Source organism: Meles meles, chromosome 7, assembly GCF_922984935.1.
Source record: "Meles meles chromosome 7, mMelMel3.1 paternal haplotype, whole genome shotgun sequence".
NCBI lineage: Eukaryota > Metazoa > Chordata > Mammalia > Carnivora > Mustelidae > Meles > Meles meles.
The window spans coordinates 136167479-136185487 of NC_060072.1; the positions used below are offsets into that span (position 1 = coordinate 136167479).

At 39.6% G+C, this 18009-nt stretch overlaps 1 protein-coding gene across 1 annotated transcript in view; it reads left to right on the plus strand.

Annotated features, from left to right (window-relative positions):
- Positions 1-18009, plus strand: part of LOC123946028 (ankyrin repeat domain-containing protein 7-like) — a 45824-nt gene continuing 27815 nt past the window's right edge. The window contains exons 1-6 of the mRNA XM_046011087.1: positions 1-768; positions 3105-3219; positions 3373-3546; positions 5993-6099; positions 9355-9492; positions 11545-11612. Coding sequence (XP_045867043.1) covers positions 521-768; positions 3105-3219; positions 3373-3546; positions 5993-6099; positions 9355-9492; positions 11545-11612 — 850 coding nt within the window. The 5' untranslated portion in view covers positions 1-520. The remainder of the gene's footprint in view (positions 769-3104; positions 3220-3372; positions 3547-5992; positions 6100-9354; positions 9493-11544; positions 11613-18009) is intronic.

Sequence of the window (18009 nt, forward strand, 5' to 3'; positions counted from 1 at the left end):
CGGAGGGATATAGAAGAGGAATAAACTGAGGAAGAGCCTTTTTTAGGGACATTTTCGGGGGGCGGAGGCATTCAGCATTCTGAAGTTTCATGCACTCTAGTCCCAGTAGTATATAAGGACTGCTTTTCCACACCGGCGTCTCTAGCCTCTGCAGATCCTCAGAAAGGGTCAGCCACCTCCCACTAACGTTTGAAGGGAACCCTCCCGCGTCACAAGCGATCACTGAGATTTGAGAGGCTTGGGCCTCGCACATGCGCTTTGGGCACCTTTAATCCCTGTCCTTTATGCTCAGGCGCAGGCGCAGCGACGCGGGTTTCAGAGGTGCGCAAGCGCATTTGTGCTTGGCGTCACCGCCTGGTTACGGTTGTTACGTCCTCCAAGATTCCAAACCGCGGAGCTCTGCTACTGTGATGTAGTGGCGAGGTCGGGTTTGGCTTATCTCTAGCGCCAGTGTTGGTGTCTAGAGGCGGCGAAAAGCCGAGCGGAAGGTGAAGTGTTGGTGAAGCCTCTAGGCTTTGCGATGAAGAAACTTTTTGGTTTCGGGACTGGGAAGGGGCGTTCATCCCCGACCTTTCGCGCCGAGCTGATGAATGGCTTGGGGGCCCCGGCTGACAAGAATGAAGAAGTCAACAAGTCCCAGCGCGGGTATAACGTCCGCGTGAAAGATCTCAAAAAGATCCACAGAGCTGCCGTCGTGGGCAACGTAGCGAAAATGCAGCGGTTGCTGCTGCTTGGGAAAGACGTGAATAAAAGAGACAAGATGAAACGGTAACGGGGACTTGGAAGCCGGCCGCGCCAGACGGCGGGGAGGAGGTGGGGGGACCGGGAGAAACGCGCACCTTCCGGGGCTCAGCCTGTGGAGCCGAGCCCTCCTGTCACCGAGGGCGCCTGGCGGTCTTCCCTCCTGAGGCCGGGCGGCGTGGGGTCTAGCGCCCAGGCCGAGTCTGAGCAACAAAACAAAATCCTCAGCTGCCTTTGGTCCCACTCATAAGTCCCCGTATAGGTCACTTCACAGACAGCTTCGACGTGATTGAACCACATCTCAATAGTGATGGAAAAGAAATGAAGTGTATACAGTATTTTACTTTATTTTGTAAGATTTTATTTATTTATTTGACAGAGAGAGAGAGAGAGACAGAGGGAACACAGCAGAGGGAGTGGGAGAGGGGGAAGCAGCCCCCCCCCCCAGCAGAGAGCCCGATGTGGCGCTCGATCTGAGGACCCTGAGATCACGACCTGAACCCAAGGCAAATGCTGAATGACTGAGCCACCCAGGGCCCCCAGTATTTTATTTTTAATGGACATCTTTTTATACAATGTCATAAAAAAAGGTCTGTTCCCAGAATAGATCAACTTCTGGGCTACAAATTCTTTCGATAAAATCCAATATATAATTTATATCTGCGTCCAGTTTGTATGTATGTTATTTACTGACTGGCTGTCGAAGGAAATTTTGAATTGGGAAGATGGTTCTGTTCGTGATTAGGAAGACGTATTTCTCAAAATGTGTGCTCTTCCTATATTTATCGACATTCCATAAAGCAAATAAAATTCTCATGGTTTTAAGAATTTTGGGTTCCACCTGCTCTCTTTTATCATTGTGATGACATTAAGAACATTTTTGGAATCACTATAGTGTACACCTGAGAGTACTATAACACTGCATGTTAACTGGAATTAAAATAAAAATGTCAATTTTTATAAGTAGACAGATTTTCCCTTCCAGATATCAAAATGTATCTTAAATTTCACAAATTACACGGTTACTACTAGCTGAAAGGACGAGTGAATGTGGCAGAATAGAAAATGCCAAACACCCAAATATGGTGACATTTCGTATTAGTAGGAAAAGGTGAATCATTCATAAGTGGTGGAGAAGTATCTGCTATTTATTTATTTATAATAGTATTAAATACTAATATTGATAACTGGTAATTCTTGATTTTCATATGATCTATAAATACCTAATAAAATGAGAAAAGTAATTTCATTTATTTAATATAATGCATATATAAAATATATAAATACCTGATATATTTATGTATAAGATATATAAAATATATATTATTTAATATATAAAATATATAAAATACATTATGTATAAAAATAAAACTGTTTCCGTTTATTTGAATCCTGAACTTCCTTTGGCTTAAAGTTTCTTGAAAATCAGAGTGAAGAATTACTTAAAAAGAATTCTTCATTATTTCAGTCCTCTTTTCCTATAATGCTTTCAAGAACTAAAATTTACTTAAATGCCAACCATGTGACTAGAACTGCAGTCGAACTGTTGTATGTATATACCATTATTTCATTTAATGCAAGGCACATTGATTGTGTGATGTCCCACCATTTTATATACGAATAAGAAATCTTAAAAAATTCTGCCAATTATAGTTGTAAGACATTTTGAATTATAAATCACATTCCAATGTCAGAGATACTAAAAGGTGACAAAATAAGCCTCCTAGAATCATTGATATATATTATTCTTATGACTATTTAAAACATATCTGAGAAGTAGGCATAATTGTATTGCTTTACCTAATTGGAGTGTTGTCTTTGTACAATAGTAGCAATAGTAATAGGTATAATAATAATATATAACAAACTTTGCATAGATCCTCATTTAAGCATGGTGAAGAGGTCTTGTGAGATAACTATTCTTTATTTTATTTCTATTAGTTTTTAGTAATCTCTATAGCCAACATGGGGTTTGAATTCATGACCCTTGAGATCAAGAGTCACATGACCTTCAAACTGAGCAGGGCAGGGGACATGAGATAACTATTTTTATCTCCATTTTGTTGATGAGGAAATTGAGGATAAGGCTGAGCAATAACTATGAAGTGACAGAGTTAAGTAGGATTAAACCCAGGTTGAGCTGAATCCTGAGGTCACGCTCTACCAAGTCAGATAGCCGCCTCCTTTACTAGTATGGTGAATAATCACTAATACATATTGTACTTTCTTCAAAAGAAAACTAAATCTTTGTTTTTGAGTCAGAGGAATCAGATGCTATTTAACATTTACAATTACATGAATTAATTGCATGTTTTGAAGTAGTGGTGACTATAATTTCCTAAAACGTTCTTTCACTTTCATAGGACTCCTCTCCATCTGGCCTGTACCATTGGCCATGCCGACATGGTGACTCTTCTTGTAGAGAGGAAATGCCAGCTTAACCTCTGTGATAGAGAATGTAGGACTCCTCTAATGAAGGTGTGTGGTGGCAGCTGTGTCTGCCTGAGATGGATTTGATTTAATTAGAATGAAAATTTATTGCATTTAAATGTAACTAATTGGTGAAGACTGTGGCATGCTTGCTTTAAATTCCCAGAATTTACGCTCTGTTTCTTGGGATACTACTGACAGGCTGTACAATGCCAGGAAGAGCCATGTGTAACTATTCTTTTAGAACACGGTGCTAATCCACATCTTTCGGATAACTTTGGCAATACTGCCCTCCACTATGCTGTTGCTGGTGAGAACACGTCAATAGTAGAGAAGCTGATTTTATACCATGCAAATATTGAGGCAAGAAACAAGGTACGTCAACTTCATAAAGTATTTGAAATTTTAAAACCTGTATATAAATTTTTTTAGCCACAAAACATTTATTTACATATTTATTCATATATGTAATAAATAATAAATACTGAATTTTATACATCAAGTCCTGTCACCATGGAAACAACTCCAAAGCCAGGGCAGGCAGGACTAGAGAATGATGATGCCCACAGAAAGGGCAGAGTTCTGTTTCCCAGCCACCCTTCCACCCCAGAAGGAGAATCTTCCCATTAGTGCTTGGGAGTGGCTGGTGGGCTCAGAGCCCACAAAGGATTGAAGGCCTGGAGGGGAGTGAGGTGATGATGGAGGCTGGGTGCTGTGCAGGGGCTTAGGAAATGAGTGCTGCTGGGAATGGGTGGGAGACCATGACCCAGTAGGGTAACTTGGGTGAGTGCAAGTAGGAGGAGAAAGCAGCAAGTTGCAGTCCCTGGGCACTCCAGGCCCCAAGGTTCTGAAGATGAGAGCAAGGGGATCGGGTCATGACATCCTACAGGGACATCTAGTTGTGCTCATAGCCACTCTGCCTGCCATGCACCGCATTGGGGTCTCCCATTTCCCAGAGTAGTTCCTGCTCAGCATTGTGTAGGTCCTCAGGGGGGTAGTAGCTGTGCGTGGGGAGTAGTGGAGGACCGCGCTCACTATTGCACTTGTTATTTCTTTGACATGCATTACGTCCTACCACTGCCCTTAAGGAAGCACTGTTGGTTGACATAGGTAGGGTCAATTTATTCATATGTAGAAGCTCGAGCATTCCCTGAATGAAAATATTTTGAAATAACTTAATTGTCTAAGATTTCACTTTATTTTTATTTTTTAATTTGGTTTTTGTTGAGCGTACTTTTTGGAAATACATTTTGTAGGGACTATAAAGAAAGAAAGCAGGAAGAAATCACATATACAGACTTGTAAGAAGAGAGGCATGTTCTTCACATAGCAAGTAGTAATTCTGAGTAATGTTACATGGAATATGCCTTATTCTGCTCTAAGACCATGATCTAGTTATAGAGATAGAGAACTGATCTCTGTCTCTGTGATTCAGTTGATATTAATACTAGTCTTTGATAAATTTTCATTCTTAAATGCAGCATTTATCTACAATTGATTATAATTATTAAGTTTTAGTTGACCCAAATGTTGGTTTTCTTCAAGTTTTGAAAGAAGCCGGCTTTGGCTAACAGTGCTGTAAACTGTCAAGTCAGTTATTCAAAGTTTTAAGATTTCACTTTAGTGAACATTTTTTAAAGAAAGATTTTATGTATTGGAGAGAGAGCGTGAGAGAGAACACACATGAGTAGGGAGGAAGGGCAGAGGGAGAGGGAAAAGTAGGGGAGCCTGATGCAGGGCTGGATCCCAGGACCCCGAGAACATGACCTGAACCAAAGGCAGACGCTTAACTGACTGATCCACCCAGATGCCCCAGAACTGCTCTTTTAATTCAGAGTCCATCTCCTTAGTGACCCATTTGGAGCAAGAGTGCTTTATGTTGACATCTGGGATCCTGATACCGTTGATAGAAGAGAATCAAGCATGTTGGTATAACCTGGAGAAAACCTTCACCTTTATTGGAAAGCTCTCGACACTGTATCCCTGAAACTCTAATTTCTCAAATGTTAGTGTTTGCCACGAAAAGTATTGTCAAATGGGGATAAGCAAATTTAAACCGATTTCTTTTGCGCTAGAGATATAGTGCAGTTCTGTAATATTTCTCAAACATAGAGGATCATTGAATCTTTCTATTGAGGCAGAATCCTCACTTTCCAGCAAAGTATCTGTTCTTTGGGGTATAATTTAAGAAACACTACTCCAGAGATAATCATTTAGGCTGTTAACTCAGTAAAAGTACTTTAAGCTTTTAAAGCTATATTTTAGAGTTTGGAGGTATAGAGATAAAAAGTAGTCCCGTCCCTCAAGAAGCTCTTGGTTTCGGTGAGGTGCAATAAAATAACAAGTATACAATGATAAATGCTGTGATAGAATCTGAGATTCTTGGAACCAGTCGATGTTTGAAGTAAGTTTTGGAGAATGAGTACAGTTAATCTGTTGAAGAGGTGGAGGAGGGCTATTTAACTTAATTTAATTTATTTTATTTTTTTCATAAATATTTGAGAGAGTGAGAGTGGGAGAGAGAGCATGAGCAGAGGGGTGGGGCAGAGGGAGAAGGAGAAACTGACTCCCCACTGAGCTAGGAGCCTGACCTGGGGCTGGATCCCAGGGCCCTGGGCTCATGACCTGAGCTGAAGGCAGAAGCTCAGACTGAGGCACCCAGGCCCCCTGAGAGGGGCTATTGTAAAGAGAAGGAGCAGCTGGTGAAAGCGGGCAGTGGGGGGAGTATGTGTTTACGTTTAGAGGATCCTTTATAGGTTTTAAAATTCAGTATGGAAATATGTAATTTTGTAAATTATAAATTGTTTTTACACTTTTACAGTTCGAACTCACACCGTTTTTACTTGCTGTAAATGAAAACAAACACCAAATGGTGGAATTGTTAATTGGAAAAAAAGCAGATGTACATGTGGTTGATAAGTCAAAAAGGTACAGTAGTTTTTTTTTTTTTAAAATCTTACATTGTTCTAGTGTGGTAACAGTTAAGTCAGATTAACTTAATGAGAAGAGGATTAATTTTTAATGATACAGTGAAAAATGTCGACATGTCATCAGTTAGGCCTAAAGCAATTATTCTGACAGGGCAACATGAAGAACAGTATACGGCAGAATTTATATTCCTTCATATCATTGACTGATGTGATCTGCAGTCTTATTTTCCTGCCATATGATTTTATGTTAGCTAAACGGGTTTTATATTAGTTTTATTATAAACTGTGGACTCCTTTTATCTTATGACACAATACTGAACTTCTTAACCCTTTTATCATATTTTTTGGGAACTTGTACATCATATATATTTTCCTTAAAAGATGCATATTAAACATAAATAGGAGTTGTTTTATCTTTTGAATGACTCCTTGCTTTAAATTGCCTTTTTTTTAAAAAAGAATACTGATGTTAGATGATCCCTAAGTGATTACTTATTACTATTACCAGATAGTGTGGGCTTATCCTCCTTTTTCATGTTCAGTATATTTTTTGTTTGTTTTGTTTTGTTTTCACTGGTATGGGTAGAAGGATGAAAGATAAGTTTAATTGAATAGATTTTTCTTTTAGTGAGGACAAATCGTAAGTTGGTGATAAAGAAAAAAGAGATGGACTTTAGATAGACACAAGACTTGGTTTAATTCCTTTCCTACTTGCTGGGTATGTGACTTTGGAAACATTACTTATCGTCACCAGATACGTTCTCTGATATGAAAAGGAGGATAATATATCCTTTAAGGGTTGTTGTGTATAACAACACATATATATAGTATTAAATACTATATATAGTATTTAATTTAGTGTCTAACACATGCTTATCTTACTATCATTAACTGCAACTATGACTCTCTTATTACTGTTAGTATGAATACTGTTAATTTAAGCCTGAAAATAGCTTTTTTAAAATTTTTTTATTTTTAAAGATTTTATTTTTTGAGAGAGAGAGCATGAGCAGGGGGAGGGGTTAGAGCAGGAAGGCAGATGTGGGGCTCAATTCCAGGACCCTGAGTTCATGACTGAGCTGAAGGCAGATGCTTAAATGACTGAGTCACCCAGGCACCCCTGCAAATAACTTTTTATACAGACTTGGCCTCTAGAAGGCTTGGAAGTACACTGAATCAGCTTGTGAAAATGTCTATGCTACCTAAAGCAATCTACACATTTAATGCAATCCCTATCAAAATACCATCCATTTTTTTCAAAGAAATGGAACAAATAATCCTAAAATTTATATGGAACCAGAAAAGACCTCGAATAGCCAAAGGAATATTGAAGAACAAAGTCAAAGTTGGTGGCATCACAATTCCGGACTTCAAGCTCTATTACAAAGCTGTCATCATCAAGACAGCATGGTACTGGCACAAAAACAGACACATAGACCAGTGGAACAGAATAGAGAGCCCAGAAATCGACCCTCAACTCTATGGTCAACTCATCTTTGACAAAGCAGGAAAGAATGTCCAATGGAAAAAAGACAGCCTCTTCAATAAATGGTGCTGGGAAAATTGGACAGCCACATGCAGAAAAATGAAATTGGACCACTTCCTTACACCACACACGAAAATAGACTCCAAATGGATGAAGGACCTCAATGTGAGAAAGGAATCCATCAAAATCCTTGAGGAGAATGCAGGCAGCAACCTCTTCGACCTCAGCCGCAGCAACATCTTCCTAGGAACAACGGCAAAGGCAAGGGAAGCAAGGGCGAAAATGAACTATTGGGATTTCATCAAGATCAAAAGCTTTTGCACAGCAAAGGAAACAGTTAACAAAACCAAAAGACAGCTGACAGAATGGGAGAAGATATTTGCAAACGACATATCAGATAAAGGGCTAGTATCCAAAATCTATAAGGAACTTAGCAAACTCAACACCCAAAGAACAAACAATCCAATCAAGAAATGGGCAGAGGACATGAACAGACATTTCTGCAAAGAAGACATCCAGGTGGCCAACAGACACATGAAAAAGTGCTCCACGTCACTCGGCATCAGGGAAATACAAATCAAAACCACAATGAGATATCACCTCACACCAGTCAGAATGGCTAAAATTAACAAGTCAGGAAATGACAGATGCCGGCGAGGATGTGGAGAAAGGGGAACCCTCCTCCACTGTTGGTGGGAATGCAAGCTGGTGCAACCACTCTGGAAAACAGCATGGAGGTTCCTCAAAATGTTGAAAATAGAACTACCCTATGACCCAGCAATTGCACTACTGGGTATTTACCCTAAAGATACAAACATAGTGATCCGAAGGGGCACGTGTACCCGAATGTTTATAGCAGCAATGTCTACAATAGCCAGACTATGGAAAGAACCTAGATGTCCATCAACAGATGAATGGATACAGAAGATGTGGTATATATACACAATGGAATACTATGCAGCCATCAAAAGAAATGAAATCTTGCCATTTGCGACGACGTGGATGGAACTAGAGCGTATCATGCTTAGTGAAATAAGTCAATCGGAGAAAGACAACTATCATATGATCTCTCTGATATGAGGACATGGAGAAGCAACATGGGGGGGTAGGGGGATAGGAGAAGAATACATGAAACAAGATGGGATTGGGAGGGAGACAAACCATAAATGACTCTTAATCTCACAAAACAAACTGGGGGTTGCTGGGGGGAGGTGGGATTGGGAGAGGGGGAGGGGGCTATGGACATTGGGGAGGGGAGGCGAACCATAAGAGACTATGGACTCTGAAAAACAACCTGAGGGTTTTGAAGGGTCAGGGGTGGGAGGTTGGGGGAACAGGTGGTGGGTGATGGGGAGGGCACGTTTTGCATGGAGCACTGGGTGTTGTGCAAAAAGAATGAATACTGTTACGCTGAAAAAAAATAAATAAAAAAAAATAAAAATTAAAATTAAAAAAAAAAAAATTTCCCAAAAAAAAAAAAAAAAGAAAGAAATGGGGAATTCTTTTTTAAAAGAATTTAGCATAGTTTCTTGTTCATCAAATGACTTTAAATTAGCAACTTCCACTATCATACCCAGGTGGGACAAGAGGCTTCTTTTTTGTTCATTAGTTTTAGCCGTGGAGGTAATTTACAAAGATAAACACTTGAACGTGTTAATGGTCAATTCTGAATCGACAGGCAAGATATTAAGCTGGTAAAGTATATGAAATTTGCTGTTTAGATAACTCTGAGTTCCTAAGGGTGAAGTTATGTCTCTCTTATTTTAGAACAGCCCTCATGCTTGCTGCAACTTCTAAATCACCAGATATAGTCAGGCTTCTTCTTCAGCAAGGTGTTAATACCTCTTCTCGAGATGAATGTGGATGGACGGCGGAAGACTACGCTGTTTTTAGTGGATTTGATGTGTAAGTATGTACATTAAAATGTTAGTTATCACTAAACTGAAGTTTAAAATAATTTAACTCTTAGTTCTTATGTAATGGTTGAGAGTTCCTGGGTTGATTTGGGCAATGTTGGGATGGCAGTGAGTCATTTGCCATAAACGAAGACAAAGGCTAGACTAGTTAGCAGTAACAACGGGTGCAGGACTATTGAGACCTTTATTTTTAGGGATCTTAACTGTATCTGTTTCATTCCAAGGATAACTATTATGCATGATGTACAAAGAATGTTACATTTGTGTTTTTTTTTCTTCCCTCCTCCCTCCCTCCCTCCCTCTCTTCCTCCCTTCCTTTCTTCGTAGATTTTATTTATTTATTTCAGAGAGTGGCAGGATAGGGACAGAGGAAGAAGCAGATTCCCTGCTGAGCAGGGAGCCTGATGTGGGGCTCAATCCCAGTCCCCCAAGACCATGACCTGAGCTGAACGCAGATGCTTAACCACGTGTCACGTGAGCCACCTAGGTGCCCCAACATCCAACATCTTTTTTTCTTTTTTTCCTCCTAACTAGTTACTGGGTCTTGAGATGTTCAGTTTAGTAGAAAACCCTATACTTTCCCTTGAGGGTTACCTCTTATACTTTCCCCCTTGAATTCTCCAAGAACCTAAGGAGTTCCCTAAGACCAAAGAGACCATCCTCTTTCGCAAGTCATTTGGAGGGAAAAAAGGACATTCTTATCATTCCCTTGTTTCCTTTGATTCTATTGCTGCAGCATTGCTGTGTAGCACCTTGGTGACTCAGTTGGTTAAGCGACTGTCTTTGGCTCAGGTCATGATCCTGGAGTCCCAGGGTCAAGTTCCCCAGCTGGCCTCCTGCTCAGTGGGGAGTCTACTTCTCCCTCTGACCCTCCCCTCTCTCATGTTTTCTCTCTCCCCCTCTCATTCTCTCACTCAAATAAATAAATAAATAAATAAATAAATATCTTTTTTAAAAAAGAAGGAAAAATAAAGAATTTATTTTTTGAGAGAGAGAGAGAGTGAGAGCATGAGCAGGGGGAGGGGTTAGAGCAGGGAGCCAGATGTGGGGCTCAATTTCAGGACCCCAAGATCATGACTGAGCTGAAGGCAGATGCTTAAATGACTGAGTCACCCCTGCAAATAACTTTTTATACAGACCTGTCCTCTAGAAGGCAATTTTATTTTTCTGAAGCCTGGTTATGATTGACCTTTGCTCCCAGGATGCCCTTGCTGAATCCCATTCCTCAGTCTTCATGGTGATCCACAATGAGACTTCAAAGTTACAACATTTTTTAGTTTACGACATATGCTTATATGCTCAGCTGCTATTCCAAGGTACCAGCACCCTGTTCTGGCCACTGGGCCCCCTGGCTTTAGCCACACACACCCTTCCCTTCACACTCAAAAGCCTTACATGAAGCCCATATGTTAGCACAGACCTTCATAATGAAGTATCCCTTGAGAATTTTGCTTGTCTATCCTGCTAGCAGATGGTAGTTGGGACCCTTCTAAGCTGTTAAAGAGGTTCAAATAATGCTACAGGAAGAGCCTGGACTTTCCTTTCTCCTTTGTTACTAGGCCTATATCTCAAGCCTGCTTTAAATCCCACGGAGCTCCTTTTCTTATGAGGTGATGAAAGGTCTCATACTGCCCTTCCCAGAGTAGTGGGCATCACCTTTCCCAAGAGGCCATGTTTTGGGTATAATATTTCATTAAATCCTCTTAACAACCTTGTGAAATAAGGCAGAAAGATGCCTGTTTTATAGAGGAAGACTTGGAGCCAGAGAGAAGTGGCTCGTCTGAGAGCAGATAGCTGTGGTTATAGAGTTAGGACCACTTGAGTTCAAGATATGTTCCATTATGGCAAGCTAACACTACTAATTGCTAAATTACTACTTCATGACTGGTTCACCTTACTTTGAAGTATATGGGGTAATTTAAGTTTTGATATTAGCTCTGATATTATTCAAAATACTCTTATGAATTTGATATATTTGGTAATTGTTTTTTATATCAGTATTAAAATAGTAACATTGTTTATCATCCCTTTTTATATGTAGCAATCGCCAAATAATTGCCCAACATAGAGAAGAAAGACTTACAAATTTTTCGCAAAATAACAATCCAGGTAAGACTTTTCAGAGTGAAGTACTTTTGGTGGACACATAGATGAAGTCAGAGTAAGGAAGTTTTGTTATGAAAGATTAGTGGGGAAAAAACCGCAATGTGTAAATTGTATAAGCTCACTTTCTTGCTTTCTTCCTTTCTTTTTCTTTCTCTCCTTCTCTCTCTCTCTCTGTCTTGATTTTACTTATTTATTTGACAGAGAGAGAGAGTGGGAGAGCACAGGCAGAGGAACAGGGAGAAGCAGGTTTCCCACTGAGCAGGGAGCCCAATGTGGGACTCAGTCCCAGGGTCCAGGGATCTTGACCTGAGCAGAAGGCAGATGCTTACCCAACTGAGCCACCCATGGGCCTCTATTTTTTTTTTTTTCTTAATTTCTTTCTTAATAGTCTAGTATTCAGAATTATTTAAGAAGTTAAATACTGTCATGAACAATAGGAACAAATCCATGAGAGAGACCGGACTCCAGGAAACAAACTGAGGGTTACGGAAGGGATGGGATGGGGGTATGGGGGAACCAGGTGATGCATATTAAGGAGGGCACGTGTCATGATGAGCACTGGGTGTTACATGCAGCTAATGAATCATTGAAAACTACATCAGAAACTTACGATGTAGTATATGCTGGCTAACTGAACATAATTAGAAAAAAAAAGGTACCTCAGTGTGAACAACAATGAAAAAGGAAGTTATTTGTAGGTAATTTAAAATATGAGACATTATTGTCTGAAAAGAAATTCATTATTTTAGTCATGACCCCTAAAATCCCTTATATCTTTGTGAAAATAAGAGAAAGAGATTTTCAAGTTAGTATGTTTTATGTTTCCTCTATAAGCATATTAAAACAACTTGAACTTGTTATGAAAATGGATCCTTTAATTTTCACAAGTGGATTACATTTAGTAAATATTATTACATACTGATTTGTCTCATTAAAAAAGGAGCTCTCCTTAAAACTGGGAACTCTACAATACCTTCCTGGTACCATAAATAAATGGCAAGCAATAAGAACTGGAAAACTTAGCTAGTATGCAGCAATACCAGTGAGACTGTTTTTTTTCGTTAGAGGTGACTGTCTGTGGTACAGAAATCGGAAAAGAAACGCCTTTAGAAGCATAGGTTGTTTTACATATTGTTGTATCAACAAGATATCACCACTAATAACCCATTTCTCATTGGTTAAAGAGAATGAGATATGTTGACTTTATTAGAACAATGTTTTCTTCTGTTTGTTGCATAATTGTCATGATACTGTAATTTTGTTAGAACACAATACTCTATTGCCATTAGTAAAAAGATTATCATAATAAAAATTCAAATGGGGCAACTCTGAGGCTCAACAGATTATAATAAAAGCAGAAAAATGGTTCACAATAACAAAAATGCTACCATTGCTCCCTAGATGTGGCACCTAGTGCATTGTACAATCCGAAATGTATGGAGAAACCTGTAACTTAGTAGACTTTTATCAAAGAAAATCTGTAGGTTGGTTTGGTTTTGCAATTTACTCATTTTCATTTGTTCACTTAGCAAATAACTATCAAGTGTCTTTTAGCTACTAAATGTTACTCTGATGTAGAATACGAACTTTCAAAAAACATAATCCCTGCCCTCCAGGAGTTTGTTATTATCATTGTCATTTTTATTACTCCATTTTTACTACTTTATTTTTATTATTTACCGTACTTTATTCCGTGCTTACTATGTGCCAGAGTCCCCTAGTGCTTATAATTATCATTGTTATGTTTTTATTGGTATTTAATATGTAAATCGATAGTGAGGAATTAGAGTTTTAGGAGAGTGGGTAGAATTTAAGGTAAGTATACAGACTGAGTAGTAAGTTTGCCAGGTAAAGAGGCAGAAGAACCATGTTTGGCCAGAGAAACATCCATCAAGATTACGTGTTTTGTAGAGGGAACAGCAGTGCAGACGCTCAGATGTACGAGTGAACTTTGGAGCTCTTACGAGCAGTTCAATTTTGCTGGTACAAAAAGTGTGCTGTGGGAATGGTTGGAATGAGTGAATACTTAGCTAAGGCAAGCTAATGAAAGTTTTTCAGTACCGTGGAAAGGTGTACATCTTACCCTGTAGACCTTGGGAAATTTATCTGGTCAAATGCTTTTAGCTGCAAATAATAGGTGACTTATAATACTGACTAAAATGGGGCCACCAGGGTGGCTTAGTCAGTTACGCATTGACTCTTCGTTTTAGCTCAGGTCACAGTCATGGGTCATGAGATCAAGCCCCACATCCCATTGGGCTCCATGCTCAGCATGGAGTCTGCTTGACGATTCTCTTCCTCTGCCATTCCCCCCATTCGTGCGCTCTCTCTTGCATGCGTTCACTCTCTCTCAAATAAATAAATCTAAAAAAAAGCAAACCAAATAAAACAGTGACTAAAACAGTAGGAACCAGAATTGTTTTGATGGTTCAGTGATATCACCAGGATCCCAGTTGTCTGTTTTTAGCTTTGAGGTTGGCAGTATTTTATATTTCCTTTCCTGATTGGCTAATTAGCAACAGTTCGAGGCATATTCTCACATGACAATATCCAATGACTGGAAGGACTGTTTTTCTTTATATGTTTCTTTTATTTTTTTAAAAGATTTTATTTATTTATTTGACAGAGACAGAGAGGGAATACAAGCAGGGGGAAGTGGCAGAGGGAGAAGCAGGCCTCTTGCTGAGCAGGGAGTCTGACGTGGGACTGGATCCCAGGACCCTTAAATCGTGACCCGAGCCGAAGGCTGACGCTTAACAACTGAGCCACCCAGGCACCCCTATGTGTTTCTTTTAAATAGGAAGAAAACTCAGAGGCTTGCAGTGAATTTCCTCTAACATCTTATAAGCTAGGTTATATCACGTGCTTGTTCCTAAACCAGCCACTGGTAAATCAGGTTCTGTGATTAGCTTAGAATAATCATTTCTCCTTTTGAAGCTAGGGTAAGGCCACCTTCTTCGTGTTTGGGACAATAAATATCCAAATGAAGTTGTGGTTCTCCAGCAGGAATGAAGACTATGGCATGGTTATCGGGGAGGGAGCCAGCAGTACTTGATGCAGGGATTCACTGGAGAATGTGAAACAGAAGGGTAACAAGATTAGATTTGAATTAGGGCCTTCTGGTTGTGGCACAAAATAGGGATCACCAAGCTTTTTCTCTCAAGGGCCAGGTAGTGACTATTTTAGGCCCTGTGGTTTCCCAACTACAAGTACCATTATAGTGTGAAAGCAGCCATAGCAATACGTAGGTGAATAGCAAGAACCAACCATCTGGTTCTGTAAATAAAGTTTTATGGGAGCACAGTCACATGTGACTGGTCCGACTTGGCCTGTGGCCATAGTTTGGTCACCCCTCATGTGGAGGGTAGATTGGAAAAAAACCATGTAAAGAGACTGGAAGAAAAAGGACGCTTATATTTCCTTAGTCTAGTATCAGTCCATTATGAAATGTTCACTCCTCTATAGTGAAAAAGTCAGGAGGCTCAATTTATTCAATTTACAATGTTGTTCTTTTTCTAGGCCTTATGTCTTTCTCATTTTTTAAATTTAAAACTTTTTAAAAGATTTTATTTATTTGAGAGAGAACACAAGTGGGGCAGAGGGAGAGGGAGAAGCAGACTCCCCATTGAGCAGGGAGCCTGATACGGGGCTTGATCCCAGGACCCTGAGACCATGACTTGAGGTGAAGGCAGACGCTTAACTGACTGAGTCACCCAGGTGTCCCCTTTCTCATTTGTTTTGCTTAAAATTTTTTTATTCATTTAAGAAATAACAATATTAGTTGGTGGCTTTTTTTTCCTTCTGGAAGTCATCAGTTAAGAGCTCATGTTTGAGTAGGGCAGTGGCAGGGGAATTATAAAGAAGAGATAGAAAAGAGGTATAGTTAATACGATTTCATGATTATTGAATGTAGAAAGGGGGGGGGATGCCTGGGTGGCTGAGACATTTAGTGGCTGCCTTCAGCTCAGGGTCCTGGGATAAAGCCCTGCATTGGGCTCCCTACTCCATGGGAAGCCTGCTTTCTCCCTTTCCCACTCCTCTTGCCTGTGTTCCCTCTCTTGCTGTGTCTCTCCCTGTCAAATAAATAAAATCGTAAAAAAAGGGGGCACTTGGGTGGCTCAGTGGGTTTAAGCTTCTTTTTTTTTTTATTTTTTTTTTTTTAAAGATTTTATTTATTTATTTGACAGAGAGAGAGATCACAAGTAGGCAGAGAGGCAGGCAGAGAGAGAGGAGGAAGCAGGCTCCCCGTGGAGCAGAGAGCCTGATGCGGGGCTCGATCCCAGGACCCTGAGATCATGACCTGAGCCGAAGGCAGCGGCTTAATCCACTGAGCCACCCAGGCGCCCCGGGTTTAAGCTTCTGCCTTTAACCCAGAGTCCTGGGATCGAGCCCCGCATTGGGCTCTCTGCTCAGCAGGGAGCCTGCTTCCCCCTCTCTCTCTGCCTGACTCTCTGCCTACTTGTGATCTCTCCCTCTCTCTGTCAAATAAATAAAATCTTTTTAAAAAAATCTTTAAAAAAAAGGGGGAGAGAGGAAATCTTAGAAGAGTCATACGTTTCCAAGTTATGCACTAACATTTAAATTGGACATGAAGAATGAGTAGGACTTGATCAGAGTGCAGTGGGAATAGGGAAGACCAGGTATTTTCTGTATATGTTGAATTTGATGGAATATCCATGTAGTATATTTTCAGTAATTGGATAATCGAATACTAGGAGTTTCTAGCTGGAGATAGAGCATCAAGTTTGGAGGTGCTGATTTGAAATAATCTGATTAGAATTATTAGGCAAAGTCATAGTTTGGACAACGATTGAGCTTGTCCACGATGGAAAAGATATAGAAAGAGACGAAGGCCAGTGAGCTAAGCCTGGGAATACCAATATATAAGGGGTGGACAGAGGTGTAAGACTTAGTAGAGAAGACTAGGAGTGGCTGGGGAGACATAGGAGAGGAATTAGAGGAAATGTTGAAAAATTTAAAAAAAAAATTCAAGGAGTATTAATTGTATCAAATAAAATCACTAAAAAAAAGTTAGATTTAATTTTTAAAAGCTCTTTGGTGGTAACCTTTTCAAAAGAACCATTTTTGAGTTGTCAGGTCTGTTATTTACATGATTGGTACATTCTGTGTCCAAATATGGAAAAATAACACATCAAGTAAGGTCCTCCCTAACTTTTTTGTAACTTGCAGTATCTACCTGGCCAGGGTCAAGGGGAAATGGTCTAGCCTGGTGAGTAGACTGGCCAACATTTTTCCCTAATTGTCAAAACCTAGGGGTCAAGTGTGAGGAAAAGTGTTGTCTTTCTTACCTGTTTCGTGTAGAGATACTTGAGCTTTTCTTCAAGTCCTGGTACACTCTCCTGGATGAATACCAGAACAAAAATCTGGAAGCAATAGGCAGGAAGCCACTGTCAGGCCCTATCTCTGATATGGAATCATGATGCAGCTGTATTTTGACAGTTTTAAATTTTGATCAGAAAGAGTTTATACAGACCAGCAGTTTGGGAGAAACTGACCACTTTTAAGTATTTTATTGCAGGAGACTAGTATAATAGCAAGGAGAAAATATAAGGTGATATGCTGAATATACTAGTTCTCACTTGCTAGTGTTCTGTGTCAGTAAAAAAAAGTTAACACTAGACTATTTTTGTTGGTTCTGTCTCTCTCCATCCTTTTTCATTTGCCTTCTTCTGATATCTCCACTTTTACCGCTCCTTTCTGAATTTCATCTCTAAAGAAAGCACTAAGGAAAACTGTCTTGGAATCTATCACTATTGGAACACATTTCTACCATATGTATATTTCCTTCTAAGGTAACAGGCTATCCCATCTAAAATGTATTTCATATTTTGTTGTTTCTTATGCTAAACTTCTTTGTACCTGTACCACAGTGACAGGGTTAGTGATGATGTTTGGCCAAGATTGAAAGCATTTTCTGGACGGTCAGAAATTTTTACCTGGTAACAGTTTTAATGTGACGTGCTTCTATATTTTTTCAGAAATTGGTAAACTGTGGCTTAACAAGAATATGTGGCCAATTAGATTGACAAGTTTTTAACCATCTATGTATGTAAGATAACTCACTTGTTTCCCCCCAAATGAGTCCTTTTGATCTTTAGTGATCAAATCCACTATTTTCATGGTAGAGTGGATAACTCATCCTACACCTTGAATGCAGTATTTCCAACTTTTTGACCAGTTGTCAACAACTGCCTTTAATAGGTGAACTGTTTTTAATTCTATAAGAAATTAAGAAAAGAGTGGAAACAAAAAACCTCTATAATCAATAGTTGTTATTATACTGGGTATGATAGTTATATATTTTTCTATAATTATCCCATTTACCTTATTAATTCATAACTACAATAAAAGTGAATTAAGCCCTATTTAGTTGGAAAAA